The 27,717-nt window shown below is 39.6% G+C and overlaps 3 protein-coding genes across 6 annotated transcripts; 2 read left to right on the forward strand and 1 right to left on the reverse strand.

The window, feature by feature from the left end:
* The first annotated feature begins 6,270 nt into the window (after positions 1-6,270).
* LOC124391217 (nuclear receptor 2C2-associated protein) lies at positions 6,271-10,939 on the forward strand. The gene is made up of 5 exons (XM_046857647.1): positions 6,271-6,407; positions 6,483-6,573; positions 7,662-7,767; positions 9,270-9,337; positions 10,640-10,939. Exons 1-5 carry the CDS (start codon positions 6,370-6,372, stop codon positions 10,760-10,762), a joined length of 426 nt encoding a protein of 141 aa, XP_046713603.1. The 5' UTR covers positions 6,271-6,369; the 3' UTR covers positions 10,763-10,939.
* Positions 10,940-16,902, reverse strand: rfxank (regulatory factor X-associated ankyrin-containing protein). The gene is made up of 7 exons (XM_046857642.1): positions 16,764-16,902; positions 12,335-12,400; positions 12,140-12,240; positions 11,944-12,069; positions 11,777-11,843; positions 11,239-11,319; positions 10,940-11,128 (listed from the first exon to the last, which is right to left on the reverse strand). Exons 1-7 carry the CDS (start codon positions 16,861-16,863, stop codon positions 11,085-11,087), a joined length of 585 nt encoding a protein of 194 aa, XP_046713598.1. The 5' UTR covers positions 16,864-16,902; the 3' UTR covers positions 10,940-11,084.
* borcs8 (BLOC-1 related complex subunit 8) lies at positions 16,756-21,371 on the forward strand. Of its 4 annotated transcripts, none has more exons than XM_046857643.1 (7): positions 16,762-16,868; positions 17,467-17,504; positions 17,689-17,801; positions 18,632-18,696; positions 18,781-18,888; positions 19,099-19,206; positions 20,973-21,371. In XM_046857643.1, the coding sequence occupies exons 1-6, from the start codon at positions 16,831-16,833 to the stop codon at positions 19,160-19,162; spliced, it is 426 nt and encodes a 141-aa protein (XP_046713599.1). In that variant the 5' UTR covers positions 16,762-16,830; the 3' UTR covers positions 19,163-19,206; positions 20,973-21,371. The 4 variants fall into 4 exon arrangements, with proteins under 4 accessions (XP_046713600.1, XP_046713599.1, XP_046713601.1 ...); XM_046857645.1 differs by lacking the exon at positions 16,762-16,868 and adding an exon at positions 17,241-17,368; XM_046857644.1 differs by lacking the exon at positions 19,099-19,206 and having other exon boundaries at positions 16,756-16,868.
* Positions 21,372-27,717: the final 6,346 nt, after the last annotated feature.

The raw sequence follows: 27,717 nt of genomic DNA on the forward strand, positions 1-27,717 counted from the left end.
AAAGGAAATGTACAGGATGTGGGTGTTAAAAAGTGAAGGAACACACTTACATAGAAATATTAAAAATGACATTTACATAAATAAAAATAAACTACGTTTACTGCACTATTACACAAACAATTTGCCGACATTTACACGTCTATATGTATTAAAGATCAGGATGTATTTTTATCCATGTATAGTAACAGTTCTGCAGCTGCACTGAAGATTTATTCACTTTCTTCTGGAGTTTCTAAGACAGAAAACTGCAGCTTGTTAGAATGAAATCATTAAATACAAAGTCTTTTGTCCTTCATTCTTCAAGACTCAGAGAAGAAAAGACAAACTTACACATACGGATGGAATATAATTAGGAATGGACAGATGGCCTTTAAATCTAAAATACAAAGAAGAAAAACGTGTTTTTTTTTCTACTCAGTATTCTGTTCATCATTAATCATTTTCATCATGAAACGTGTATAGTTTTATTTAATTAAACTACGTACCTGCTCTATTAATGCCATTAATGATTTATTAAAATAATTAATTAAAGAAAATACACATTTAAATTAAATCTGTTTATTTTTATGTTGAGGTCCAGCTGTGTTTAAGTGTCAAGTTCTACCTGATTCATCCTGATGCCCAACCTCTGCATGGAGTTCTCTTCATCTCTGAGCTGCTGAGGACAGCTCCACAAGAGCCTCCTAGAGCTCCATGAGGTTCCTGTGGAACTCAAGAACCATATGAATGGATTTGGACTGTAATTTAACAATGGTTTAGGACTACAATCACCATGTATTTATTTGGTTATATATTTGGTGTCACCAAGTTGATTTTTGAGTCTGGTTCCTCTTAAGGTTTCTTCCTGATAATATCGTTTCCCTCAGCACCATCAGCTGTGGCTCCTCAATTAGAGAAACATTTATGATTGTAAAATGTTTATTAGATTACAAATTACATTACATCTATTTGTTTCTGTACAGATACAGATTTCTGTCAAAGTGCTGGACATGTGAAATTTATTTTAATTGAAGTTATGAGGTGTTGGATTTCTGATCAGAAGGTTGTGAGGTCAAATCCAAGCGCTGCCAAGCTGCCAGTGATGGGCCCCTGAGCAAGGCCCTCAACTCTCAGCTGCTCATTTGTATAAATGAAATAATGAAATAATGTGCGGTAAAGAATGTCTTCTCATCTGCAGAGGTTAAATTGTTAACGTATTTCTTCAGGTTTAGAGACTTTTTTCTCTCACTGAAAGACTTAGACCAGGCTGATCCTGTAGCATGTTGCCTCTTTGGCAGTTTCACTGTCACACTGGTGCACTTCTAAGTGGAACCAGTCACACTTCATAAACCGTGCTGATGCATGTACCTTTTACTCTGTAGAACCAATAGCCTGAGGGGTCCAAACTCCACAGCACATCATGATGACAAAGATCCTGCGAAATGGAGAGCCATTAACTTGAGTGAGATGCTCAGGTCAGCCGTTTACTGAACTGCAGTCTCATCTCAACACCCTGAAGCTCATGTTTAAGAAACCCCTGAATAAAAAAACAGATGGGCTTCCAGTATTCTGCAGCAAGCAGTGGCTTTATACAGCAACACATGAAAAAAACATTTAATGACTTTATATAAGAGGCTTAATATCTAATTCCACACAGTGCAAAATCAGAGCCACTATCGGAAAGTCTGAATGCACTGATGGTACCAATGGAGGCAATATCAACACTATCGGTACGTTTCATCTTCCTGTCAATCTTTCTTTCTCCATCCATCCATCGCTCTCGGTAGTTATTTAGTGCACAGGCTAACATGTCTACAACTCCCTTCATTATAGTAAACAGCCTAATGGATGCCTACACTGCAAACCATAAACTCAGGGAGAAAAAGAGGCCTACAATCGGCTTCCTGCTGTTGTAAACGAATAAATTACAAATGATTGTGCGCTGTAATGGAGGCAGCCAAGCATATTGTGCAAGCACTTTGCTTCTTAATGCCTTAATTAGAAAGCTTGTTCAAAATGAAGCAGAACTCTTCAGCACCAAGGGCATACATGAGACATACCAGGGTGATGGGATTCTGTTCACAAAACAGCAAACTATTCTGTGCACTATATATCAGATCTGGAACAGTCCAAGAACATGCACTGAGAACCAAGTAGTACAGCAGAAAAACTAAAATATAGCACAGAAAAGATGTAATTCAGGAACCATATGGCTCTAATTTATAGTGTGGATCTGCTTCACAACAGCCGGGGTAATGTTCCAGCTGGTCAGTAGAGATGGAAGCTGCTCTGTCAGCATGGTTTAAAGGTTGTGTTAGCAGTCTGAGTTTCCTCCAAACTTAAACAGACTAAAACTTGCAGCTCCAAAATAGTTGATTTGTGTCTTTTCTTCTTCATGACGTTAGTGTTTACTGGCTGTTCTGAGATTATGGTGAAAATGACTGCAGTAATCTCAGTCATGTGTGATGTCACTTTAATCACAAACTACAGACACCAAAGCCCAGAGCAGGGGTCCAAACTACGGCCCCTACATGTGGAACATATTCAGAGTAATATTTAAGAATGTTAATAAATTATATATGTTTTACTCATATCATATCTGCATTTGATAATAAAGGTTGGATTTCTGACTAAAATTTCTCTTAATTATTTGTTAACGTCACCATCAACCAACACGATTCGACAAAACAAACAAAAACATAAATGATGACAAAATGGTGAACAAATGAGTGTTTTTATGTTCTATGCATATAAATGACTGTTTGACTCATCTGTCAAGAAACAATACAATCTGCACACACACACACACACACACACACACACACACACACACACACACACACACACACATTTCTGCCACCAGCTGCTGCTATACAGAAGTATACATGTTTAAAAGTACAATCTCTTCATGTATGTAGCACCAGGCTCCTGGAAAAACGTTCTTTCTTCTCACTGTGCATCAGATATAAACAGCAATAAAAGCTTCATTTGACTTGAAACCTTCTACAGAGACAAGTAGTTTTCTGTTACAGACCAAACCTGCCCTTTATTAAAGAAAGGAAAACTTATGTGGCCCTCACAGAAACACTAGAGGGACCCCTGCCTGGGACTGAGGGACTCCATATTCTAGGATTGTGAATCTTGTTCATGATATATATAAAATGTGTAGGTCTGAGTGATATACAAACCTGATTAAACAGTGTTAGTCCCAGCAGTGTTCAGTATTCAGCTCAGCTCTACACACTGCACATTGATCTCTCCAACACACCGATTCTAAACTCTTACAAAGTTCAGTAATGAGCTGATAAGATGAGAATACAGAGTTTATTAAAGGAAGGAAGCAAACTATAATGTGCAGTGTGGCATAACTTCAATAGCAGTTAGGGACTAATGCGTTATACGGCTGCAGTGCTGGAGGGCTGCAATACCGCAATTCCATTCTCCTGCTCAAGCAAACCTGAATCAACAAAATGCCAAGTGAGTCAAATAAAGTGTGTTAATGTAAAGAGGTGTGTAAAAAAAAAGAGAACAATTAAAGCAGATTTACCATCCAGTGGTGGAGTAAAGAAAACCAATACATACACTGAGGCTTTGCTGCCTTTAAAGTGCTACCTCTAAATATCTACCTTTAAAGTGCTACGTTTAAAGTTTTACCTTTTAACTTCTACCATTAGAGTGCTAACTTTAATGTTCTACTTTTAGAGGGCTTCCATCAGCTCAGCTGCCTGGTGATTTGGTGTTCTCCTCATTCTGAGATGATATTCTGCTCAACAAAGAGCAGTTATTTGTGTTGATGTAGTTTTCCATCAGCAGTCTTCTCGTATCTCTCATGTCTCTCATGTCACTGCCCTTTACAGCAACACAATATACACAATATACACTGTAGTGAGAAGAGTCCAGAACCATCTGAATATGCAAGTGGTCTTACTGATAACTTTATTTTTATGCTCCCGTGACCAGTAACTAATATATACAATCTCACATGGTGGCTGACAAGAACTTCTTTCCAAAAGATCAAAACAGTTTGGGAACAGGATCTGGGCTTAGCCTTGTTGGATGCCATTCTTAGACAAGTGCAGTCTTCTACCATGTCTGCTTGTCACTCTCCACTCCAATTTAAAGTAGCTTCCTAAAAATACACCCAGACATGAGCTCTAACTGTGACAAATGCAAAGTTCATGAAGGCTCAGAGACACATGCAGTATCTTCTGACTACATCTCAGATAAGTGCAGTTTAGAAACAATGTATTTTAAACCCAGAAAGCTTTCTACAATTTAAACAATTCAATGAGCAGAAACAAAAATGGTTTTAAGAGGAATCGTAAACATTTCTCGAATACCTTGTAAAGGGTGGAGAAGATAAGTATGCTGTGAATCTTATGAGTTTGGACCTTCTGGGTCTTTGATTACACCACTGTGTAGTATTGGCACCTCACAGGTTTGGGGTCCTTTTGTTCCATACAGTGTTCAGTCTAAATGGAACGACAGACTGGTTCAGGGTGAAGGTTGGACTGCATCAAGGATCGGCTCTGAGCCCTTTCCTGTTTGCAGTGGTGATGGACAGATTGAAGGACGAGGTCTGACAGGTGTCTTTGTGAACTTTGATGTTTGTGGATGATATTGTGATTTGTGGTGAGAGTGGGGAGCAGGTGGAGAAGATCCTGGAGAGGTGGAGGTACACGCTGGAGAGAAGGGGAATGAAAGTCAGTGGGAGTAAGACAGAGTACATGTGTGTGAATGAGAGCGAGGGCAGTGGAGGAGTGCGGTTGCAGGGAGAAGAGGTGGAGAAGGTGGAGGAGTTCAGGTACCTGGGGTCAACAGTGCAGAGTAATGGAAAGTGTGTTAGAGAAGTGAAGAAAAGAGTGCAGGCAGGGTGGAGTGGGTGGAGAAGAGTGATAGCAGGAGTGATTTGTGATAGAAGAGTATCTGTGAGAGTGAAAGGGAAAGTTTATAGGACTGTGGTGAGACCTGAGATGTTGTATGGATTAGAGACAGTGGCATTGAGTAAAAGACAGGAGGTGGAGCTGGAGGTAGCAGAGCTGAAGATGTTGAGATGTTCGTTGGGAGTGACGACGATGGACAGGATTAGAAATAAGTTTATTAGAGGGACAGTGCATGTAGGACATTTTGGAGACAAGGTGAGGGAGGTAAGATTGAGATGGTTTGGACATGTGCATAGGAGGAACATGGGGTATATCAGTAGGAGAATGCTGAGGATGGAGACACCAGGAAGGAGGAAAAGAGCAAGACCAAGGAGGAGGTTTATGGATGTGGTGAGTGGAGACATGCAGGTAGTTGGTGTGAAAGAGGCAGATGGGGGAGGACAGGGGGGGATGGAGACGCATGATCCTCTGTGGAGACTCTTAATGGGAGAAGCCGAAAGAAGAAGAATTATTATTTTCATTGAAGTCACGAGTTAAATATGATAATTAGCATAGAAACATTTAAACTTAAATTGATTATAATAATAAATTAAATAACTGCGTCTAAAAGATTCCGTATGCATGTTTTTTCTGATTTACTGTTTACTGCCATAAGCATACCTTGTATATTCACCTTTTTTTCTCATATATATATATATATATATATATATATATATATATATATAGTTTTATACTGTATTTATCTGCCTTCTTTTTCTTTGTTTATTTTTTTCATGCATGTCGTACCCTGTATGTGTGTGTATGTTACAAATAAAATTAGATTTGAAAACACGTTTTAGTCTAAAATGCGATACTGACATCTAGCGGCAGGTAGTGAAAACGATGATAATGTCGTAAAAACAGCCGGCTTGGTTTCCGGCACTTGGGTGTTCAAGGCTGTTATGGTGGGAGGTCCTGCTCTTTCAAAGATTCGGCTCTTTTGGCTCGGCTCCATTAGAAGAGCCGGCTCCCAAATAGCACCCAAATGACTCTTCATTTAGTATCACTCGGGCCTTCTATTTCAGCATAATTGAGAAATTATAATTATCAATTGTTTGTGCTGGCTAGAAATTTTATTGTGTTTTCATAAAAGCCTTATTTTTATGAATTTTTTTCGTTCCAAAAACAAAAACCCGCAGAACCACAGCAAATAAATCTAATAAATAAACGCCATTATGTACAGAAGTTTTATGAATCAATGCATCGTCGTATATTTGTTTTTTTTCGTGATCACGTCGTCTCAGATGTTATCAGCTGACGTTAATGCTGATTTTTCCTCTCCGTGATTATTTATTTATCTAAATAAAGTCCCACCTTTGCCAACCTGCGTGGATTCTTATCAGATATGAGCAGGAGCGGCTAAAGATTCGGCTCTTCCCGGCGGGAGTCGGCTCTTCTCGGTCGCTACAAAGAATCGGCTCTTAGAGTCGGCTCGTTCGGTATCGATACATCAATAGCAGACTGCAGCATGGCGGAGACTCTGATCTGTAATAAGACTCAGTGCAGGTACAGAAGTGGCTCATGTTTGATCGACGATTCAGTGAAATACAGTGTGAATTCAGTGTGACTTGTGTTTGACAGGGTTAGCTCAGTGCTAAACAGAGATGTGAAGCAGTTTGGGAAGAAGCTGATGTTTGATAGCAGTGAGGAGAGCTGCTGGAGCTCTGACCAGGTAATGAAGCACTGCTGAAAACTTTATTATCAACAAATACACACATCTTCCCAAATCTAGACTTCTTTCAGCTCTCAGAAGTGTCCCGCTGTGAACATTTATAGCTGAATGTTATAAGTGAAAGAACAGTAGAAGTTTGGGTTTCAGTTCTTCAGTGTTCTTTAAATATTCCCATCACTGCTAATCATGGATCTGGAAGTGTGGTATCTGACCTGAAAGGTTTGTGAATACATTTGTTTAGTTTTGTATCATTTATTAAAACAGTTGATTCACGGTTTCACAATCATTTCGACATGTTTCAAGAACACCTCAATCCTGAAACATCACATTTCCTTATTTATTGACTTATTAGTGATCGTTATTATGGATGTTGAAGTTTTGGAAGTTATTTGTGTACAGATGTGAACGTGAGAGAGTTGAACACGAGTAAAAACTGAAGATCTTTAGATGGAGATGAATTTCTGTTGCACCCTCTGTAGCACTTAAACACAACAACGTGTTGGGAAACATCAGGACTATAAACCACTTCCAAAACAAACCTGTCCCTAAAAACTCATCACAAAATAAATCGAGATCATGTGAGATCATCTGAGACGAAGCAACAGTCTTCACAGTGAAAGATCACATCATCTCCACGACCTAAAAAGACGTGACAGCTCCACCAATGGCATTCTCATCGTCTTTTTCCACATTCGTGGGATTGTGTTTCGAGAATTTGTCCCCAGGTTTCACACCGTCGATACAGACTTCTACTGCCAGGTTCTAATGGTCTGAAGGAGGACATTCGGTGAAAGTGACCGGATCTGTGTCACATGAAACTTTTCAATACGACTTGTTTTTGATACGCTCTTGTCTCTCTATGGAACGTCCAGGATGAATGTCCTGATTTTCATTCAGTGTCCTACACCTGTCCCAGAGTATACAGTAATCATCTGCCTTTTCTTCTCCCATGTGATCAAATGTGGCTCTGATCCATTAAGTTATTCACACGTTCATTATTCACAGCACACTGAAAATAGGTTCTGATCTTCAGAACATGTGTCAGACAACATGGTTGTGTTATTGTCATTTTATCTTCTGTTCTTCAGGGGGAGTGTCAGTGGGTTCTCCTGGAGTTTCCTGTTCCTGTCAGAGCATCTGAGCTAAAACTGCAGTTCCAGGGAGGATTTTCAGGCAAAACGTGCAAGTTAGAAGGTTTAATTTGACTCCTGAATATTTTGTTCTTTAACTGTGCAGGTCTCACACACTGTAGTCATGTACATATGAAGAGTAATGAAGAACACGCACTAAAACAATGAAGCTGTGTGTGTGTGTGTGTGTGTGTGTGTGTGTGTGTGTGTGTGTGTGTGTGCTGTGATATACAGATATACAGTGAGGAATAAAGAATTACCAGGCAACATGTCTTTATCGACAATTAAATACAATTTCCTCCAAAACTCTGCTCTATTACAAACCACTGGCACTGGAGACTCCTTCCACGTGTCTATTAGTATTTATACTCAACACCTTTATCCTGAGTGAGTTATTAATAAATCCATTCTGATGCTGTTCATTAGAACAATAACAAACAAGCAAATGTCTTAAAGAGGTAGTAGATTTAGATGTTTAAAGACTAACAGAGTTCTTCACACATCAAGTGGAAGTTCCTCAGTGCCAGAAGAAAGAAGAGTCTTGAAGCATGTCTTCCTGAGAGATGGAGGGATGAGGAAAAGTGAAGGGAATTAGTAAAGGATCAGGGAGCAACTGTCATGGATTTAGGGATGAGTGGCGCAATGGTAGAGGATCAAGGGATGGATGGATGGAGCAGTGGTAGAGGATGGAGGGATGAGTGAAGCAGTGGTAGAGGATGGAGGGATGAGTGGAGCAGTGGTAGAGGATGAAAGGATGAGTGGAGCAGTGGTAGAGGATGGAGGGATGAGTGGAGCAGTGGTAGAGGATGAAAGGATGAGTGGAGCAGTGGTAGAGGATGGAGGGATGAGAGGAGCAGTGGTAGAAGATGGAGGGATGAGTGAAGCAGTGGTAGAGGATGGAGGGATGGATGGAGCAGTGGGAGAGGATGAAGGGATGGATGGAGCAGTGGGAGAGGATGGAGGGATGAGAGGAGCAGTGGGAGAGGATGGAGGGATGGAAGGAGCAGTGGTAGAGGATGGAGGGATGGATGGAGCAGTGGTAGAGGATGGAGGGATGGAAGGAGCAGTGGTAGAGGATGGAGGGATGGATGGAGCAGTGGTAGAGGATGGAGGGATGAGAGGAGCAGTGGTAGAGGATGGAGGGATGAGAGGAGCAGTGGGAGAGGATGAAGGGATGGAAGGAGCAGTGGTAGAGGATGGAGGGATGGATGGAGCACTGGGAGAGGATAGAGGGATGGATGTAGCACTGGGAGAGGATGGAGGGATGGATGGAGCAGTGGTAGTTGGTGTTGTGTAGGAGAACTTTAAAAGCTTGAAAACAGGTTGTAGAGGTTAAATGTTCCTCAGAGGCAGAAGAATGAGGTGCAGTCCAGAGCTGAGAGAAGATGATGATGATGATGATGATGATGATGATGAGTAACTGAACAAAACACGGAAAAATTGACAAAATGTTCTCTGATGCAGAAATCACACACACACACACACACACACACACACACACACACACACACACACACACACACGAGTGTATCAGATTAACAGGGATTTTGTGGTCTACTGCTGCAGGTTGTATTAAAGATGGGAATCTGGAGCACATTATGGACTTCTATCCAGAAGATGACAACTCTTCCCAGATATCCTTCAAACCCGTTTCAGAGCTCTCATGTTTATGTAACTGATGAATCTGTTACACTGGGATTCATGATGATGAGAAAATATTTATTATTTACATAATTTATTAGTGAAAAGTGTGAAGTGTCTGTAGGTCACTATTCAAACCTTCAAAGTTTAAAATGATCAAAGAAAATAAACAATGTAACAATGTGAATATTTTCTTTGATCTTCAGTTCATTCAGAACATATTCAGACTCTGGTGCAGTCTGATACCACAATCATTCACATCATAGGATTTATTTCTCATCAGTCTACACTCAGTCCTCCATAATGACCAACTGAACGCAGAATTCTAGAAATTTCTGGATATTTAATTAAAAAGGAATGTCCATAAGTGTTCAGTCGTTTACTCAGTAATTACCTAAAGTTCCTTTTGGCAGAAGTTCCAGTCTCGAGTCTTTTGGGCTCTGAAACAACACGCTTCACACACCTGGATTGGGGGATTTTCATGTCTAATCAATAACCTTTTCCACAGGTAGACTCCAGTCAAGGTGTAGAAACATCTCAGCAACGATCAGGAGAAAAAGGATGCACCTGAGCTCATTTTCTTGTCTGAATACTTATGAACATGATATTTCAGTTTGTTATTTTCAGAAGATTTACAGACATTTATAGAATTCTGTTTTCACTTTTGAGTTTGGAGACTGAGTGTAGATTCATGAGAAGAAAACAGAGTGAATGATTGTACTATCAGACTGTAAAATAACACTGAATAAAGTGAGGGGTCTGATTACTATCTGACACTGTGGAGTCTGATGAAGATGTAGTCTTTTGGAATCATAAAAGTCTAATATTTAAAAACCAGGTATTAATTTTCTGATGTCCATGTAGCAGCACCTCTAACGCTCCCTCAGATGCTCCTGCAGCACTTTCTTATTGTTTTGTTTGTTAGTTTTCATGGTGGTTGTAGTTTTTTCTTCTGCTGGTCCAAATATATTTGTCTGTATTACGACTACAAATGAGACCAACATTTAACAGCCAATCAGCTTTCAGTTTTTGGTGCGAATCTCTCGGACTGTACCACAGACGTGAAATTTAGAGACTTTTGGTTTAAACAGACAGAATTTAAGGCCCATTACTAAAAATACTGTATATTGTGTGTGTTGATGTGGTGATGAAGGTCTTACATTTGATTCTTTGTGCTCTTAAAAGGGTCTTAAAAAGTCTCCAGATTGACTTGTTGGAACCTGCAGAACCCTGCAGCGATGCACACAGCAGTCACTCATCCCATGCTGATCTCTTTTCCTTGATTCCTCACCCACAGTTTTCCCATTCAAAATGCCCCACTGGTGCAGAAGCTTAAAATAGTATTTGAAAACAGTACAGACTTTTTTGGAAGAATAATAGTTTACTGTTTGGACGTCCTCGGAGAACGAGCTTCGTGATGTTTGGAAAAGAGAACAATTGAGAACCAGAACACAAAAAAAACAGCAAACGCACAACATCTCTGTGGAGGACGAATTACCAGAATCATCCTGACTTGACCTTCAGACTTTTTTTTGTATTAATTGTATGCATTAGTGTATTTTTCTGCTCATCAATAAATCATTTTTAAACATAAATGGCTTTGAAAGGCAGGTGTATGGTAATAGTTTTATTACAAAGCTTAAAAAAAGGCATTTAAAAAGGCGTGTGTGTGTTCAGTGTGTGTGTTCAGTGTGTGTGTTCAGTGTGTATTCAGTGTGTGCTCAGTGTGTGTGTGTGTGATCATTTGAGCAGTTGCAGTATGTGATCCTCAAGCAGCTTTTGCACTGAAAGTGTTCAGAAAAAAAGGCATAAATCAGAAAACTCTAATATTCAGCACTATAAATGAACACAGCAAAATGTTTATCAACAAATTGCAGATATTAAGGACACTTACTTTTTTTGTATCCAAGAGCAATAGCGAGTGCCACAGGACTGTATCCAGAATCGGCTTCGAATGTAATATCAGCTCCATTTACTAAACACACACAGTGAACATCTGACCATCACATTTCACATTTACTCTCCATTTACGTTTTAAGAAGCTTCACTTTTCTGGGAAGATGTTCCACTAGATTTAATGTAGATTCTTTCAGCTACAGGTGTGTTAGTAAAGTGATGTAGGTGAGGAGGCTTGGAGTTGAGGTCAGAGCAGGAGATCTTCCAATCCAACTCATCTACACTGTCTTTATTATATTATAATATAATGAATATGGATATAATAGTCCCAAAAGATCTTATATTTGCTGTCTTGATGGCAAGTGGGGTGTGTGTGTGTGTGTTGGTTCTGATTCACATGTACGGCTCATTAATCTTTATTTCACTTTGTTCTTAGCCTAAAATGAGTCTAAACATCAAAAGTGTGGACCTGATCTACAAACCAGCAGGAATAACAGGTAAAAAAGGATTTGTTTATAAAACAGGTATGAACTTACGGAGTAAAGCTTGGACGCATTTAATATGATTTCCACGGACTGCATAAAGAAGAGGCGTCCCTCCGTTCTGTGTCGAAAGTGTTCATAAATATGAATATGTATATGAGGGATAAACACTTTCAGATCCATGATACACTGTGATGCGGTTTTGTTCGGTTTCCACTCACCCAGTCGTAGGAATTGACATCGACATTGTGCTGTAAAAGCATCTGGACGATGTCTGCGTATCCTCCTGCACTGGCTAAGGATAACGCGCTCTCACGCTCCCTCGCGAAGGTTTTTGGATCAGCACCCTGATTTGAGAGACAACCCGGATTTGTAACACATCCAAGACAAAAGACTCAACGTGAAGACCTTTCATACCTTCTCTAGCAGAAACTGGACCATTTCGATCTCTCCAAACGCTGCTGCCCACATAAGTGCTGTGAATCCTCGTTCATCCTGACTGTTCAGTAAAGCGGCGTCTAAAAACAATCAATAAACATGCATGTCTTAAATCTGATGTTAAAATAGATTGTATCGTATCTGTGATTGTCTCTGACACTCTGAGCTGCTTACCACTGGCCACTTGTGTCCTCACTTTGGAGATTTCTCCATGAGCTGCTAGTTGATGAATAGACAAATCTATTAAATGAAGGAAGATAAACATCTGTAATTAATTTCATACAATACAGTGAAAATACGAAAATATGGGATCATACTGAAGCATTCAGGACAATGATTGAGTTCCATTAACTTGTGGAAAGTGTGTTATGGTTTTTGAGAGACATGTCCATCTTTGCATGTGTTCCTTTTGTTTCAAACTTGGTCATGTAACAGTCTGAGGATTTCCTCTGACCAAACAAATCTATAAATGTCCAAATGTTCCACTTTATTTTCAGTAAAAAATCATTTACACTACACAAGCTTTACACTCTCCGCATCCAGACACTTCATTTCTCAAACCTTCAGCTGAAATACTTTGCTGTGCCTCTTGTAGAACTCTTTATAGTTGTTCACTAGTTAGAGAGTCTGTCTGTCTGTCTGTCTGGTGAACCAGTTCATCCCAGAGCGGTTCAACAGGATTTAGGTGCAGTGACTGGGCAGGAAATTCCCGTCTCATCGTCTTGTTGTACGGTGAATTTGGTTCCAATGAGCTGCAGTCCAGACAGAACTCCATGGTGATGAAGTGTGGAATGGGAGATGTGTTGGTTCAGGATTCCTTTCAATTTCCGGAACCTTCCCTGCTCCAAAACAACCCCAAAACATTAACCTTCCACCTCCATGTGTGAGTGTGGGGGTGAGGGAGTCTGATCACATCATCTCTCCTGTTCTCCTGTTCTCCTTCTTACACATCAGACACAAACGTCCCTTTTGGACTCCACAGAACTTTCATCCACTCGTTCACTGTCACATCACTGTGATTTTCTTCTGCTTATCATCTCATATAAGATCATGTTTTTCATGTGTGTGTCAAACTATATCATGAATGTGATCGTGTGTGTGAACTGAATCCTGTGAAAAAAATACAAATAAATGAACATTGTGGAAAAACTGCATGGACAAAATGAAAAAGCTGCTGTAAAGCTCGTAACAGCACCAGCTCAGGTTTCAAGCCTGGGAGGTGGGAGCTTAGTGTTTATGGCATTGGACTTTGGATCTGAAGGTCATGAGTTTAAATCCCAGCCATGTATGAATAAGAGCTTCTGCCAAATGCCATAAAGGTGAATGTGAGTGAAATCACACCTCGAGTGAGTGCATGTACAGGGATTTTCTGGGTTTTCTGGCTTCCTCCAACATCCAGGGAGGAAAGAAGAACAATAAGTGTACTGGCTATGTGTGGAGAGCTGGTGGGAGATGAAAGATGATTTTTGTGTCACTACTAATAAACACTGAAAAGAAGTTTATTATAGCAAACCGACTATTCTTTTAAAGAAAAAGAAAATAACTACCAAATAGAAATGTCACACAGGTTCGTTACCATGGATGGCAAAGACATTTGTTATTATTCAAAAGAGTTTATTGATCTCACATAAACAAATAAAACATTCTAGTCACTGCAATAAAATAAAGAAGTCTGAAGTTACGATATGGCTCTGTATCCCAGCATACACACAAACACAACGAAAACTATCTGAAGCGGCTACGACTCACCTGTAGCGGGATAGGCTAGCAAGAGAGTGATTAGCAAAAGCACACAATGCACACACACACACACACACACACACAAAAATCTAAAAAAAGATGAAAAACCACTCCATGCTCAAAATGCCACCACCTACAGGCAATGAAATCTATCCTCCCACCCAGAGTCAGTCTAAATAAACACAAAAGAAAACAATAAAGGAAGACAACTTATACAAGGAACTAATAAATTACAGAATAATCAAGGTTGGAAACAAAGCTAATAGCAAAATGTCTGAGGAACAGGACCGTAAGGAGAACACACATGTAGTTCACGAGTTTAAAGAATCCTTCACCAGCCACAGCCTTTATAAAAAACATACAAAACAAAAGAAAAAGACACACAACCAAACAGCAAAGCAGCAACAAGAGTGTTTACTGGTATCACACCTGCTGGTCCAGAAGGCACAGGTGCTACCCATTCAATATCCTCCACTAGACCTGGTGAAACTGAAGAACACTTCAACACCGGACCTTGGGCCACCGGCCTACCACCTGCTTCTGGAGTTTTGGGTACCAAGACACGCAAGTCCACCTTATCTAAGAATGTGGACTCCTCCGGTAGCAGTATACACTGACACGCCGACACTTTATCCAAATTATCTACTAGAGCTATGATATAAACGGAACCTCCAGGTTCAGGCGCATTCACCACCTAAAACACCACCGGAATCCAAAGGTCCTGGATCTTATGCTGACCCCTCACACCATAATTACGGAGATTAAGAGCATTCTCGATAATAGCATTCTCGATCCCTCGCCTACAAGTTTCCTCAAACAGATCATTCCAGAGGTAATTAAACCTGTTTTAAAATAATAAACTCTTCCATTAGCACCACCTCAACACCCTTATTAAGAAACCTGATCTTCACCCTGTCAGCTGTCCAACTACAGTCCAATATCAAACCTCCCCTTTATCTCCAAGATTCTAGAAAAGGTTGTAGCACAGCAGTTCTGCTCACATCTACTGAGGAAGAACATTTATGAAATGTATCAGTCAGGATTTCGGCCTCATCATAGCACAGAGACGGCGCTAGTTAAGGTGGTAAATGACCTGTTATTGGCCTCTGATCAGGGTTTTGTCTCTTTACTTATTTTGCTCGACCTCAATGCAGCTTTTCACACCATTGATCATCATCTCCTGCTTGCTGGACTGGAGAACGTTGTTGGAATAAAGGGAACAGCTCTCTCCTGGCTCAGGTCTTATTTGACTGATCGGCATCAGTTTGTTGATGTAAATGGTGAGTTCTCCACACTCTCTGAGGTAAAGTTTGGTGATCCACAAGGATCTGTCTTAGGCCCTCTGCTTTTCTCTTTCTATCTGCTGCCTCTGGGTGAAATTATTCATAAACATGGGATTCGCTTCCATTGCTATGCTGATGATACACAGCTGTATATTTCAGCAAAGCCAGATGAGAGAGATCAGCTTAACAATGTTGAGAAGTGTGTAAAGGACATTAGACAGTGGATGCTTAATAACTTTCTTCTGCTCAACTCAGATAAGACGGAAGTACTTTTACTAGGACCACATGCAGCTAGAAGTAAATTTTCACAAAGCATCTCTGGATGGTGTTTCTGTCTCAGTGTGTACAGCAGTCAAAGACCTTGGTGTGATTATTGACCCGAGTCTTTCCTTTAAGGCTCACGTGAATAATATCACCAGGATCTCCTTCTTTCACCTTAGAAATATTGCTAAAATTAGAAATATGATGTCGTTACAGGATGCAGAAACACTAGTAGATGCTTTTGTAACATCTAGATTAGACTACTGTAACGCTTTACTGTCTGGGTGTTGGAGTAAGTGCAGAAATAAGCTTCAGTTAGTTCAGAATGCAGCAGCAAGAGTCCTCACTAGATCTAGAAAATATGATCACATCAGCCCTGTTTTAATCATCTACACTGCTCCCAATTACATCTCACACTGATTATAAAATACTACTACTGACGTATAAAGCACTTAACGCTCTCACGCCGCAGTATCTGAGTGAACTTCTGTACCAGTATGATCCTCCACGCCTACTTAGATCAAAAGGTGCAGGCTATTTGTTGGTACCTCAAATAATGAAGACTCCAGCAGGGGGCAGATGTTTCTCTTATAAACCCCACAGTTATGGAACAGCCTTCCAATCAGTGTTGGGACTCAGACACAGTCTCAGTGTTCAAGTCGAGGCTGAACACATATTTATTTAGTGGAGTGTTTAGTCAGTAGGTGTTTGTGAGGTAAAGGCACAGATCTGGAGGGATCATGGATATGGAGTGTTTGGTGAACTGGGATATTTGGATGCTGTCGTCTCCTCACTCTCACATGTTCACTCAGGTTTGTTGATGGTGGTGTGGTGGGTCGTCTCTTATCCCAGAGATCCTCATGTTTGTGTTACCTTTTGCATAGGCAATAGGCCGCACCTAACCCCCTTGCTCTTGGGAAAGAAATGAACCCAACCCATCATGGCTGGCTTCTACTTCCAGGACAAAAGGTCTGGAGAAATCGGCATAAGCAAGCACAGGTGAGCCTCTTTATCAACTCCTCTGACTGTTCTGTCTAAGCATTGGAAAAACACTGACTCGTTTTTTTATTCAGACTAGTGTATGCTAATCCTGGGTTTTATTGTATGTTAACCTGCCCAATAGGTGTGAGTATGGTGTCCTATCGAGTGTAAAAGACTGAAGTCCCATCCAGGATGTGTCCTGGGATTAACTCCAGATCTACTGCAACCCTGACCAGGATATAAAGATGAACAAAGGAATGGTTTGGAGTTTGTGTGTGTGTGTGTGTGTGTGTGTGTGTGTGTGTGTGTGTATATTCTGGATTGTGAACAGCTCTTACTGTCCAGAGTTGCAGGTCGGACTGTGAGCTCGTTCCCGCGCTGTTTGTTGGTGAGGGTGGCGGAGTGATGAAGCGCGCTCCCGTCACTTCTCTCCTCCATCACAGGTTAATTATCACAACTGGTTAAATGTGATTAAAAACTAAACCTAATAAAACCCTGTAGATATTATTACTCGCCTTCAACCAAACCTGCTGTCCGCATTAAACCTGGAAGCAATAAAAATAATAATAATTTTTAATAATAATCCAAATATTTTCGGAGATTTATGAAGACATGCCCCTGATGGACAAAGGGTGGTCTGATCTCAGCACAGCTGGAGCTCGTGCCGTGTTTCTGCACTTCCTACACCATTGCTTGTTTATTTCCTGATTTATAACCAAAGTGAAAGTAAAAGCGCCTCTTTATACCTTTTTAAAGACATACACCATCACACCTGTGACGCGTTTTATTAAAGAATAAAACAGTCATTTATTAAATCTGGTGCAGTTTAAGTTTTAAAGTTTAAAAGTGAAGTCCTCTTTTAATCTCGAGCTCAAAGCGCTTTTCACCGAACACCCAGGAACTATTTATTCGGACTGATGTTGGAGGACGAGCGGAATTTCCGGTGCACACTACAGTACCCTGATAGAGGAAGTGTACAGACATAAAAACAACAGCGACAGTTTTTTATTATTTATAATTATATTCTGCTTTTTTGTTCAGAATGGACGACCAGGAAATGCAGCTGAAAGTAAAGCGAGGTAAAGAGAGTCGTTCCTGTTTTTTGGCCACATGCCATGTAAACAGATGATATTATTATTAGTCAGTACACTGATGTTCACAGGGATATATTTGAGGTGTAACATCATTCTGTACATCTTATATAAGTATATTAGATGTATCTTGTAAGTGCAGTGTATAAAGAGTTGTGTTTGTGTGTAACAGTGACGGATAAGTTTACAGAGAGCATGTACGTGTTGGCGAATGAACCGTCTATAGCGCTGTATCGTCTTCAGGAGCACGTGAGGAGATCACTTCCGGAACTGGTGCAACATAAGGTCACGTGACTTTTACTGATTTATTCATTTCTGTTTGATTTCTAGTCCATATTTCGACACTAAATGATCTCTAAACATGTTTCTTAGAGTAAAATAGACAAGGTGTCTGCTGTCAAGATGATCTTTGGCATCCAGATCTGATTATCTGCTGTTATAAAGTGTTATAAAGGGATTGATATTTGGATTTGTTTGAGTGCATAACTAATAAAAAATGAATGATATAAAGAAGTGAACCTGGGACTTGGAATAAAAACATTTAGTAAATTTGAGCAGAGTTTAGTGACCACGCTGAGCTCCTCTCAGCTCTACAGTTCACAGAACAATGTTCTACCATTGTACGTGTCTCATATTGTACGTTTATAAATCTCATATTTCTCCACAGTATAACATTCTGAGCAGTGAAGTAAAGAGCACTGATGATCTTCATCATGGCTCCTGTTAATGGGTGGATTTATTGATCGGGCAGCAGGTGAACATTTTGTCCTCAAAGTTGATGTTAGAAGCAGGAAAAATGTGCCGTCTAGACGACTGGGTGAGAGCGTCTCCAAAACTGCAGCTAGTGTGGGCTGTTCCTGGTCAGTGTGGTCAGTGGCAGTGGTCAGAATTTATCAAAAGTGTACCATGCAATGGCAATAAAGATCTAATTTATCTGTCTAATCTATCATATCTATCTAATCACCACTGCTGGTTATACGAGCTGAAAGAGCAGGTTCGGTCGAGTCTCCAACACCCAGCCACTGTTCTCGACTCCTGACGTATAGGAGCATTTCTTCACCACTCTCTTGTGTTTGTATGTTATTAAATATTTTCTGTGTGGTAATGTTCTGTAGACGGACATGCAGAGCTGGGAGGAACAGAGCCAGGGAGCCATTTATACTGTGGAGTACGCCTGCAGGTACGAGTTCCTCACCTACAGTCCAGATCAAACATCAAACATCCATTCATTGTGTGTGATGTGATTTGCTTGTTTCTTGCGCAGTGCAGTGAAGAGCATGGCCAACAGCAGCCTCTGTTTTAAACATATCGATGGATTATTAAAGCAAGCCATCATAATGAAGGAGCAGATCAGCGGTGCTCAAGGACGCAGGTACTTCATACTTCATACTGAAGTGTCTGTTTGTTTCGTTTGTGCTGGTTGTGTTATTTTCCACTGTTCTGCTGGGAGCTGCGCTCAGTCCTCCAGTTACTGCAGCATTTCACTTCATTCTGCTTCTTATCTTTCTGTTTTTATTTTCTGCACAAATTCAGCTTTTTCAGTTGCGTAATTTTCTTTTCTGACCAACGCATGCTGCTTTAGTGGTGTGAAACCTGCATCTAATCACAGTGACCCTCCATCACACGATTCTTCCACATCATCATGACCTATGGGACTCTGTAAGCAAGGTTAAAGCAAGGTTAAATCAAGGTTAGTGCTGCCGACTGACACATGCTTTTATTTACATTAAACAGACATTCAGGCTACAGTCTGAGTCCGTGGGAAATTCACTCCTGAGGGTTCGTCTTGTGGAAATAAAAGAACATTTCCAGAACCTTACAATCATTTTTATATATCAGTGTATTAATTTCTTACCACAGTCACAGTTCTGAGCTAACAGGAAGTGTGTGTGTTTCAGGATGAGATTCATCAGGCTTTTGGTTTGTTCTGTTCAGTTTCTGTGTGATTTGTTATTTTACAATGTGGATTTTGACTTTTTTTCCCTGGTGATTATTTTATATATAAAAAAGGAATACATCAAATTAATGCAATACACTTTATTATATTGATTAAATTGGTATGTAATAAATTATTAAATTAAACTAAATAATTGGATAAATGTAATTAGTTTACATTTGTCAAACACCTTTTGGGTTGTACAGATGTGTACAGATGTATTTCCAGTAGAGTGAGTAGCCACAGCGTCACTGCTCTAACTGTAGTTTTTGTTTTATACCTCTGGCATTGGTTTGTATATTAAAAAAAATAAATAAAAGTGCACTCAAAGTGCGAGACGGAGACTAAACAATCTTGTGGTTTGCCACTGAATACGTTGTGAGTGAACTCGGATTGTTTCTATGTAAAAAGGACTGCATTTGGTACACGTGTGCACCGAACCCCAAGCCCCGTATTGAATCGGTTCTGTACGAGCACGTGTACCGTTACACTCCTGATCTGTATATATAATGTGATTATAGGATTATATGTGTGTGTCCTGAAGAGCACTAAAGTGTTTTCTGTAGTGTTTATTTTTTATCAGACATTTTTGGTGCTATTGACACTTACATAGTTACAAATATATCATCTGAAAAGTAAACATTTCTATAAAAAGCAGCTATAATTATTTATAGACTTTATATATGTATAATCTGTTAAAGTCAGGAAATAACAGTCGGAAACTCTACAAGCGCACAGTTAATCCGTTATGAACTCTTTCATGATATTATATTATTGAATTAGTGTATCTTCTATTGCACATGGTCAGTTCACCATTACTAGGAAGGATCTTATCGCATGTCTAGTGTGTGACAGCAGGCAGGAACCTGAGAGATCGTGGTGAAGTGCACAGTGGTGAGTCTGTAGCAAGAATAGTAAAAGTAGTGGTTGAGTTTGAAGCTTTTCACAGTAACGCTGCTCACACTAACATGGAGTCTTTGGCTTTTACGAGTCAGCAGCGTTCTCGTCTCGTGGTTAACGCCGTTCCAGGGCGGTGTGTGTGTGTGTGTGTGTGTGTGTGTGTGTGTGTGTGTGTGTGTGTGTGGAGCTGGCTGGGTCTGGTAGACAGGGTCCTGTGTGTATGTTCACTCCTATCATAAGCCTCTTTTCTCTGGAGTACTGTTGTGTTGGGCTCCGTGTACGAGGACACACGTCTGTCCTCATGCTGCGCTCCGGGTCGTTCTGGTACACGGTATCCGTGTGTTGGTTGTGAAAGCTGTTGGTCGTACATGCGGCTCGGATTAGCGTAGGAGCACCAGAGGAGAAAACACACACACAGACTATTCCTGTCTCAGTCTCAAACACCAGCAGCATGTACATGTACACGGCTGTAGATTTACAGAGGAAATGTTATCAAACCGAACAGAAAACAGTACAGACAATATATCTTAATATCTATATAAATATATATATACTAATATACAAAAAGAGCGAGAGAGCGCCATTGGATCTGTAATGTATGAATATTTGTTTCTGTGCAGGAAGAGAACTGTGGATCCTGCGATACTGAGAGACGCTTGTGAGAAGCAGAATTCTGCGATATAAAGTACAGATACGAGTCTATCAAACAGACTCCGTTCCAGGTGTGAACCGCATTCTGAATAAGTGTGACGGCTTTTTTCTGGCATCTCGACAGAAACCTTGAGAGGAGTGAATGTGAACGCTTTGCCAGGTTCTCCATCACAGTGCTTCTTCATGTGCCTGAAGGAAAAGATTCTTCTCAGTCGTATGTAAATGTAGTAGTTTATCCTGTACTTTTCTGTCCTGCTGCGTCACACTGTTACTTTTAAACTCTTATGATGTATTAATTTTTTAACTTGTTTTATTTATTTGTATGTAAATTTGTGTGTAAATCGTAGCATTAAAATATGAGCACATGATTTTCTGTTATTGTGACTTGGACCCGTTATTGTTGCAGAGTTTTAGCTTTAGAACCCGTAGCACTTAACACCCGGGTAAAAACCGATCCTGACGCAGAACAAGTGGACGGCCGTGTGCTGAGACCCTGGTGTTCTGCAGAAACCAGTCAGCTCTGGTTCAGGAGATCACACAGAGCATCAGTGCACAGAATACGGTGCAAAAACATCTCTCCATGTTCAACTCTGTTTATATTTACATCCGCTGGCAGACACCATTATCCAGAGTCACCTACAACTATATCATTAAGGGTTAGGGGCCTTGCTCAAGGGCCCCTGAGTGGCAGTTTGGTGGTGCTGGGAATTAAAATCTCAACTCTATCCTAATAAAAGTCTATTTTAATCCACTGAGCCACCAGTTCTCTGGGGTATATGGGTGAAAATGGACATTTATTACCTTTAAATTAAGAATTATACAATTGAAGAAAAAAATCATCCTGAAACAAAACAGTAATAAAAAAAGAATACATGATTTTAATTGGATTTGTTTGCTGATGTTTGTGAAAAACTGAATATTATAGTTTAAATAAATCTTTCTGTTGTCTCTGTTTATTCTCAGTAATTGTGCTAATGGTGCATCGATTCATTGATCTTTGGTTTGTATCATGTAGAAGGTGGTGGAAAAATGTTATAAAAATCTTTTTAAAAGATCCTAAAGGTATGAAAGATGCCTCCTGATAGCACAAGGTATAGTTAGCCTTTTTTTACTGTAAATATATTAAGACATTAAATTTGTGTGTCGCTCTGTAGGAGTTTAATCTGCACTCGAATTTCTAAATGAGCCTCTGAAAGCTTTCATTAACTTTGTTCATTTTAGATTTGAAACGTTACAAACATACACCTGGGTGAGGTGTGTGTGTGTGTGTGTGCGTGTGTGTGTGAGAGAGAGAGAGAGTACCTGTGTGTTTTGTAGATGTGATGTGTACATCTGTACCTGTGTGTGTGTGTGTGTGTGTGTGTGTGTGTGTGTGTGTGTGTGTGTGTGTGCGTGTGTGTGAGAGAGAGAGAGAGTGTGTGTGTACCTGTGTGTTTTGTAGATGTGATGTGTACATCTGTACCTGTGTGTGTGTGTGTGTGTGTGTGTGTGCGTGTGTGAGAGAGAGAGAGTGTGTGTGTACCTGTGTGTTTTGTAGATGTGATGTGTGTACATCTGTACCTGTGTGTGTGTGTGTGTGTGTGTGTGTGAGAGAGAGAGAGAGAGAGAGAGAGAGTGTGTACCTGTGTGTTTTGTAGATGTGATGTGTGTACATCTGTACCTGTGTGTGTGTGTGTGTGTGTGTGTGTGTGTGTGTGTGTGTGTGCGCGTGTGTGTTCTCTCCACATCTCGGTGGTGAAGTGGGAGTGCAGTAGGCAGATGATGGTTAAGTTGGAGTGGAGAGTGAGGGAAAGCTCAGACAGCGCGGTGGAGAGCGGCTCTAATGCGGCCCGCAGGTTCCCCTTTACACCAGAACCGGACTTCTTCACCTCGGAGCCGGTCTCCTGAAACCGAGCAGAGAATCACCGGGTCAGATAAACTGCTCCTTAAACCTGCTGCACTGAACTACTGAAACACAACTAAATATAATAAACATCACAACATAGTGTACTTTCAGACTGGAAAACAAACATCACAACACACATTCACAACCTGAGTTTTATTACCCCTGCAGGTGTAAAACTCCCAAATAGCTAAATTGGTTTGGCCCAGTGATGTCCCCCACAGCCCACTTTCACTTGACCCAAACACACAAACACAGTACAGTAGAACTAGAACAGGTCTGGTCCCAGAACTCAGCACAGTCATATCTCAGTCAGATGTGTGTCTATAGTTGGCTCTGTTCTGGTCTTATGTAGGTTGGTTTCACATTTGAGCCTCAACAAAACCTTCATCTCACCACTTTATACACACCCGAGTCGAGTCGAGTCGAGTCACACCGTATACACTGCAGTACTAAAATGTTTCCCCAAAACTAAGGTGCTACAGCAAACAACAAAAAGTAACACAATTAACACACAAGTACACACAACTCTAAACTAAACACACACACTGTGCAACATTCAGTGTAAAAAAAAAGCATGAGAGAAGAAACAGTGACATCGTAGTGCAGACCAGTGCAGAAGGTTGTGCAAGAAGAATTTTCCAGAAATGTAATAATGTACATGTAAACATGTGTCTGGATGTAAACTTCTGGCTTGTGAGGTGTGTGTGTGTGTGTGTGTGTGTGTGTGTGTGTGTGTGTAAGATCAGCCACAATGCGGATGCAGCGTGTGGAATGTCCATGATGGAAGGAAGAGAGACCTCGATGATCTTCTCCGCCGTCCTCACTATCCGCTGAAGGAGCACCTCATGATGCAGTTCCCAAACCAGGCAGTGATGCAGATGCTCAGGATGATCTCGATGCTCATTGGCCCAGATGAAAAAACATAAACATCAGTATTCTGAAACAAATATTCATTGTTTTACATTAAATAAATAAATAAATAAATAAATATAAAATGCTTGAATGTCTGTGATGTTTCAAAAAGCTCTTGAACTTTTAAGATTTAGTTCACGAACTAGTGACATTGTGACACAGCTGTCCGTCCAGCTGTTTACTCTCCTGATGCTCCTCTCTCTCCTGCACATCCCCATCTGGAGGAATCGAGTTCCTTTTCTATGGACGCAGACATCAAGTGTCTTCTCACCACCACTGAAACAAATGTCCATTTAAGTGTCCGATGATGTTACACTCACACTTACTCTACAATCCAATAAAGCAACATCAAAATAAATATATAGAAACTTTTCCAATGATCTCTTAAACTTCAGGCGCTTTACTGCAGATGTGAGAAGAACACGATGGTCAGTGATGTGCAGCTTCTAGAACACATTAGTGTCCACACACTTAATCTTGGTTAAAGCGTTCAAAACAAACCATCTTAATCACAACATTAAACATCTGCAGGAGAAGAAAAAAAACTGCAAACCCACGAGCCATTACGCTTTTCTACATGCGATTTGACTGGTAGATTTATTTTTTTATTTTTTTTGTCCATAATAGGAGATTTTTTAAGAGAGAAGAAATATGTGTGAAAATTGACCCTGTCCTGTGCATGAAAAGGTTTAAAGAAAATATGAAAGAAGTTTAATGTAGATGTAGATTATAAATGGTTTAATAATTAAATCACCATAAACTATTCATTATTAAAATGATTTGTTTGATAAAAACCTTTTTGATACAGAGGAATAAACAGCCAGCTGTGACAGCTTCATGCCAAAACAGGGCCAGAAGTCTTTACATTTATTTATTAAAAATTAATTCATTCATTGTTTAAATCATATAGAGAAAGAATATTTATTCAAGTCATGCACTGTTTAATTAAACCTCAAATTAGGAATTTTCCTTATGGTTATGGCTAGTAGTTATAATGGTGGTCTCTGGTCCGTCTCTGAAGGTCGCGTGTGTTCAGGTGGTCCAGAGGAAAAGCGCAGTGTAAGAAAGTGTCTTCTGTTTGTGTTTTTATGGGAAGTTTCTTTTTTTCTTTCTGAAAGATGAAGTGAACAGACAGCATGCAAAATAACCACAAACCCGACTGCTGTGTTTTTCTTTAGCCTGGGGATCTCAGAACTCGAGGTGAATGCGTGGTGGGGTGACATTGTGATGACATTGAAAGATGCTCATCTCTTTATTCTGACATTTACATACAGCAGCATTACAGGTGTGAAATTGTATAAAATCCATATAAAATGTACTCTCTCTCTCTCTCTCTCTCTCTCTCTCTCTCTCTATATATATATATATATATATATATATATATATATATATATATATATATATACACATCACACCAATATGTGCTTTTGTTGTTATAGTAACTCCTCCACCCTTCTGAGGAGGCTTTCCAGTAGATCCTGGAGTGTGACTGTAGGGATTTATCCATTCAGTTGTGGGAGTATTAATGAGGTCAGGTACTGATGTCAGGTGAGGAGACCTGACCTAATTTTTAATTCATCCTGAAGGTGTTCAGTGGGGTGTAGGTCAGAGCGAGACCAGTTCTTTATAGAGCTGACATTACACACAGGGGCATCGTTATACAGGTTTGGCCCATATATATATATATATATATATATATATATATATATATATATATATATATATGTTATTATTATAAAATTAATTTAAATTATTAAAAGTTTATATATATATATATATATATATATATATATATATATATATATACAGTACAGACCAAAAGTTTGGACACACCTTCTCATTCTAAGAGTTTTCTTTATTTTCATGACTATGAAAATTGTAGATTCACATTGAAGGCATCAAAACTATGAATGAACACGTGGAATTATATATGGAATTATATACATAACAAAAAAGTGTGAAACAACTGAAAATATGTCATATTGTATTGTATTCTTCAAAGTAGGCATCAAGAGAATGCCAAGAGTGTGCAAAGCAGTAATCAAAGCAAAAGGTGGCTACTTTGAAGAACCTAGAATATGACATTTTTCAGTTGTTTCACACTTTTTTGTTATGTATATAATTCCAGATATAATTCCACATGTGTTCATTCATAGTTTTGATGCCTTCATTGTGAATCTACAATTTTCATAGTCATGAAAATAAAGAAAACTCTTTAAATGAAAAGGTGTGTCCAAACTTTTGGTCTGTACTGTATAAACCTTTTGTGAATAACTGGTTGTAAAATCTAAATAATAACAAAAAATGAGAATGAAAGAAAAATGCAGCTGATGTATTTCTTTCACTGTTTCCATGCAATAGCAAGAAGTGCAAACATTTATGAGTTTAATATATTTTAAGAAAAGGTCATGAATCCTTCCCAATTGTGTTTATATGCGCAAAAGAAACAACACAAAGTCAACTCAGGTCTACTGGTTCAGTCTCGGTTGTAAACTTCCCTCCAGCAAACATCTGAATGCAGAAGGAGAAAAGTTTATTGCGCTCTATCTTTCTGTGTTGTTTCTCTCTTTCTCACTCTCTCGTTTGCATGCATGCCTGCATTCTTTCCTCCAATGTTTGCATGCATGCATTTTTTTATTTTTATTCTTTCTTGTTTTGTTTAACTTTTATCAAAGCAGTTTAGCAACAATTTAATTTAGTTTTTATATATTTTTTGGTAAATGTGTGAACTCGTGCTTTTATCTTTTAATATTAAATACATACATGAATATTTAAAGCGGTGAAATGTCTCTGAGACCGTTTAGTTCCTGTCACTCATGTAACTTCAGTCGTTTTCTGACCAGGCTTTTTTCTCCTCTCGATGCTATTATTATACATTATTTTTGTACTAGAATAAATTACACTTTATGAAATATTATGCCTAAGCATCTGTATTTTTAATCAGTACTGAATTTAAACTCCTGATTACCTTCAGAACAAACACTGAGGGGAAAAGCATTTAATAAAAAATATTTAGCTGTGTTTATAAAGAACACTGAAAATATCTTCCTGGATACCGTCAGCAGTTTATATTTAATAAATGCATTATATTACATACAGTATAAACCAATCGTGTGCCTTTTTCATGAGTGTCTTGTCTGTATCTTGAGAGGAACCCAGAGTCAGACGTCAATTTAGAATTTGTTATTTCTCATAAACTGAGTTTGCAGAATCAGTCAGCAACTGTTTTAATGTTTAATGCTTCAACGGCGATGGTGAGAACATGCAGACTACCTTTGTGCTGTTCAGAGCAAGACATGCCTGATACTAAAAAAAAATATGTACAACGAAGAATCGCTCGAACATATGCATACTGGCCAGAAAAGCTATTTCTGAATTCAACAGGCCCACCACATGCTCAAAAGCATCAAAGCCACTGATGTTGTCAAAAGCAGAAGTGAGAAGTTTCAGGAAAAAAAAAATTACAATTTCCAAAGGTTCCCTCAGTCAGAGTGAGGCCTGGTGTAACTTTAATTTTATTGCAGTGTCAAAACAAATGTGAATTAAGCCTCAGTACCGTGTCCACACTGGGATAGAAGTGAATGATCTTTGTGCAATGCTGTTTTGTTTTCTTTGCCACAACAAATTTCCCCCATGAAGCAGTTTGCAGGTAAGCATCCTCTAGTGTCAAATCTCTACTGGACTGAAGGGAATCCAGATGTTTGCAGTGTGGGTCTGTTGCTCTGGGAGTTTTAGCAGGAGGTTGCTGCTTCTTGCATCAGATGAAATGTAACCCCATTTCCCCAGAGAGAGCCCTCATGTGAGAGAGAAAGACTTGAGCTCAATGTACAATATGCTTTTCACATTTCCAAATAAACTATTAAAACAGGAAGTGCATTAAGATCAACTGCAATGAAATTAAAAATAAAACCTTGTTA

Source organism: Silurus meridionalis, chromosome 9 (assembly GCF_014805685.1).
Source record: "Silurus meridionalis isolate SWU-2019-XX chromosome 9, ASM1480568v1, whole genome shotgun sequence".
NCBI lineage: Eukaryota > Metazoa > Chordata > Actinopteri > Siluriformes > Siluridae > Silurus > Silurus meridionalis.

Excerpts from the sequence above, each read along its gene's own strand:
- rfxank (XM_046857642.1), bottom strand. The coding sequence starts at position 16,863 with ATGGAGGAGAGAAGTGACGGGAGCGCGCTTCATCACTCCGCCACCCTC. Across the intron at positions 12,070-12,139 it reads TCCAGTTTCTGCTAGAGAAG|GGTGCTGATCCAAAAACCTT; the intron begins GTATGAAAGGTC and ends CTCTCAAATCAG. Across the intron at positions 11,844-11,943 it reads ATGTCAATTCCTACGACTGG|AACGGAGGGACGCCTCTTCT; the intron begins GTGAGTGGAAAC and ends CTTTCGACACAG.
- LOC124391217 (XM_046857647.1), top strand. The coding sequence starts at position 6,370 with ATGGCGGAGACTCTGATCTGTAATAAGACTCAGTGCAG. Across the intron at positions 6,408-6,482 it reads TGTAATAAGACTCAGTGCAG|GGTTAGCTCAGTGCTAAACA; the intron begins GTACAGAAGTGG and ends TGTGTTTGACAG. Across the intron at positions 9,338-10,639 it reads AAGATGACAACTCTTCCCAG|AGTTTTCCCATTCAAAATGC; the intron begins ATATCCTTCAAA and ends TTCCTCACCCAC.
- borcs8 (XM_046857644.1), top strand. The coding sequence starts at position 16,831 with ATGAAGCGCGCTCCCGTCACTTCTCTCCTCCATCACAG. Across the intron at positions 17,505-17,688 it reads GCAGCTGAAAGTAAAGCGAG|TGACGGATAAGTTTACAGAG; the intron begins GTAAAGAGAGTC and ends TGTGTGTAACAG. Across the intron at positions 17,802-18,631 it reads CGGAACTGGTGCAACATAAG|ACGGACATGCAGAGCTGGGA; the intron begins GTCACGTGACTT and ends AATGTTCTGTAG.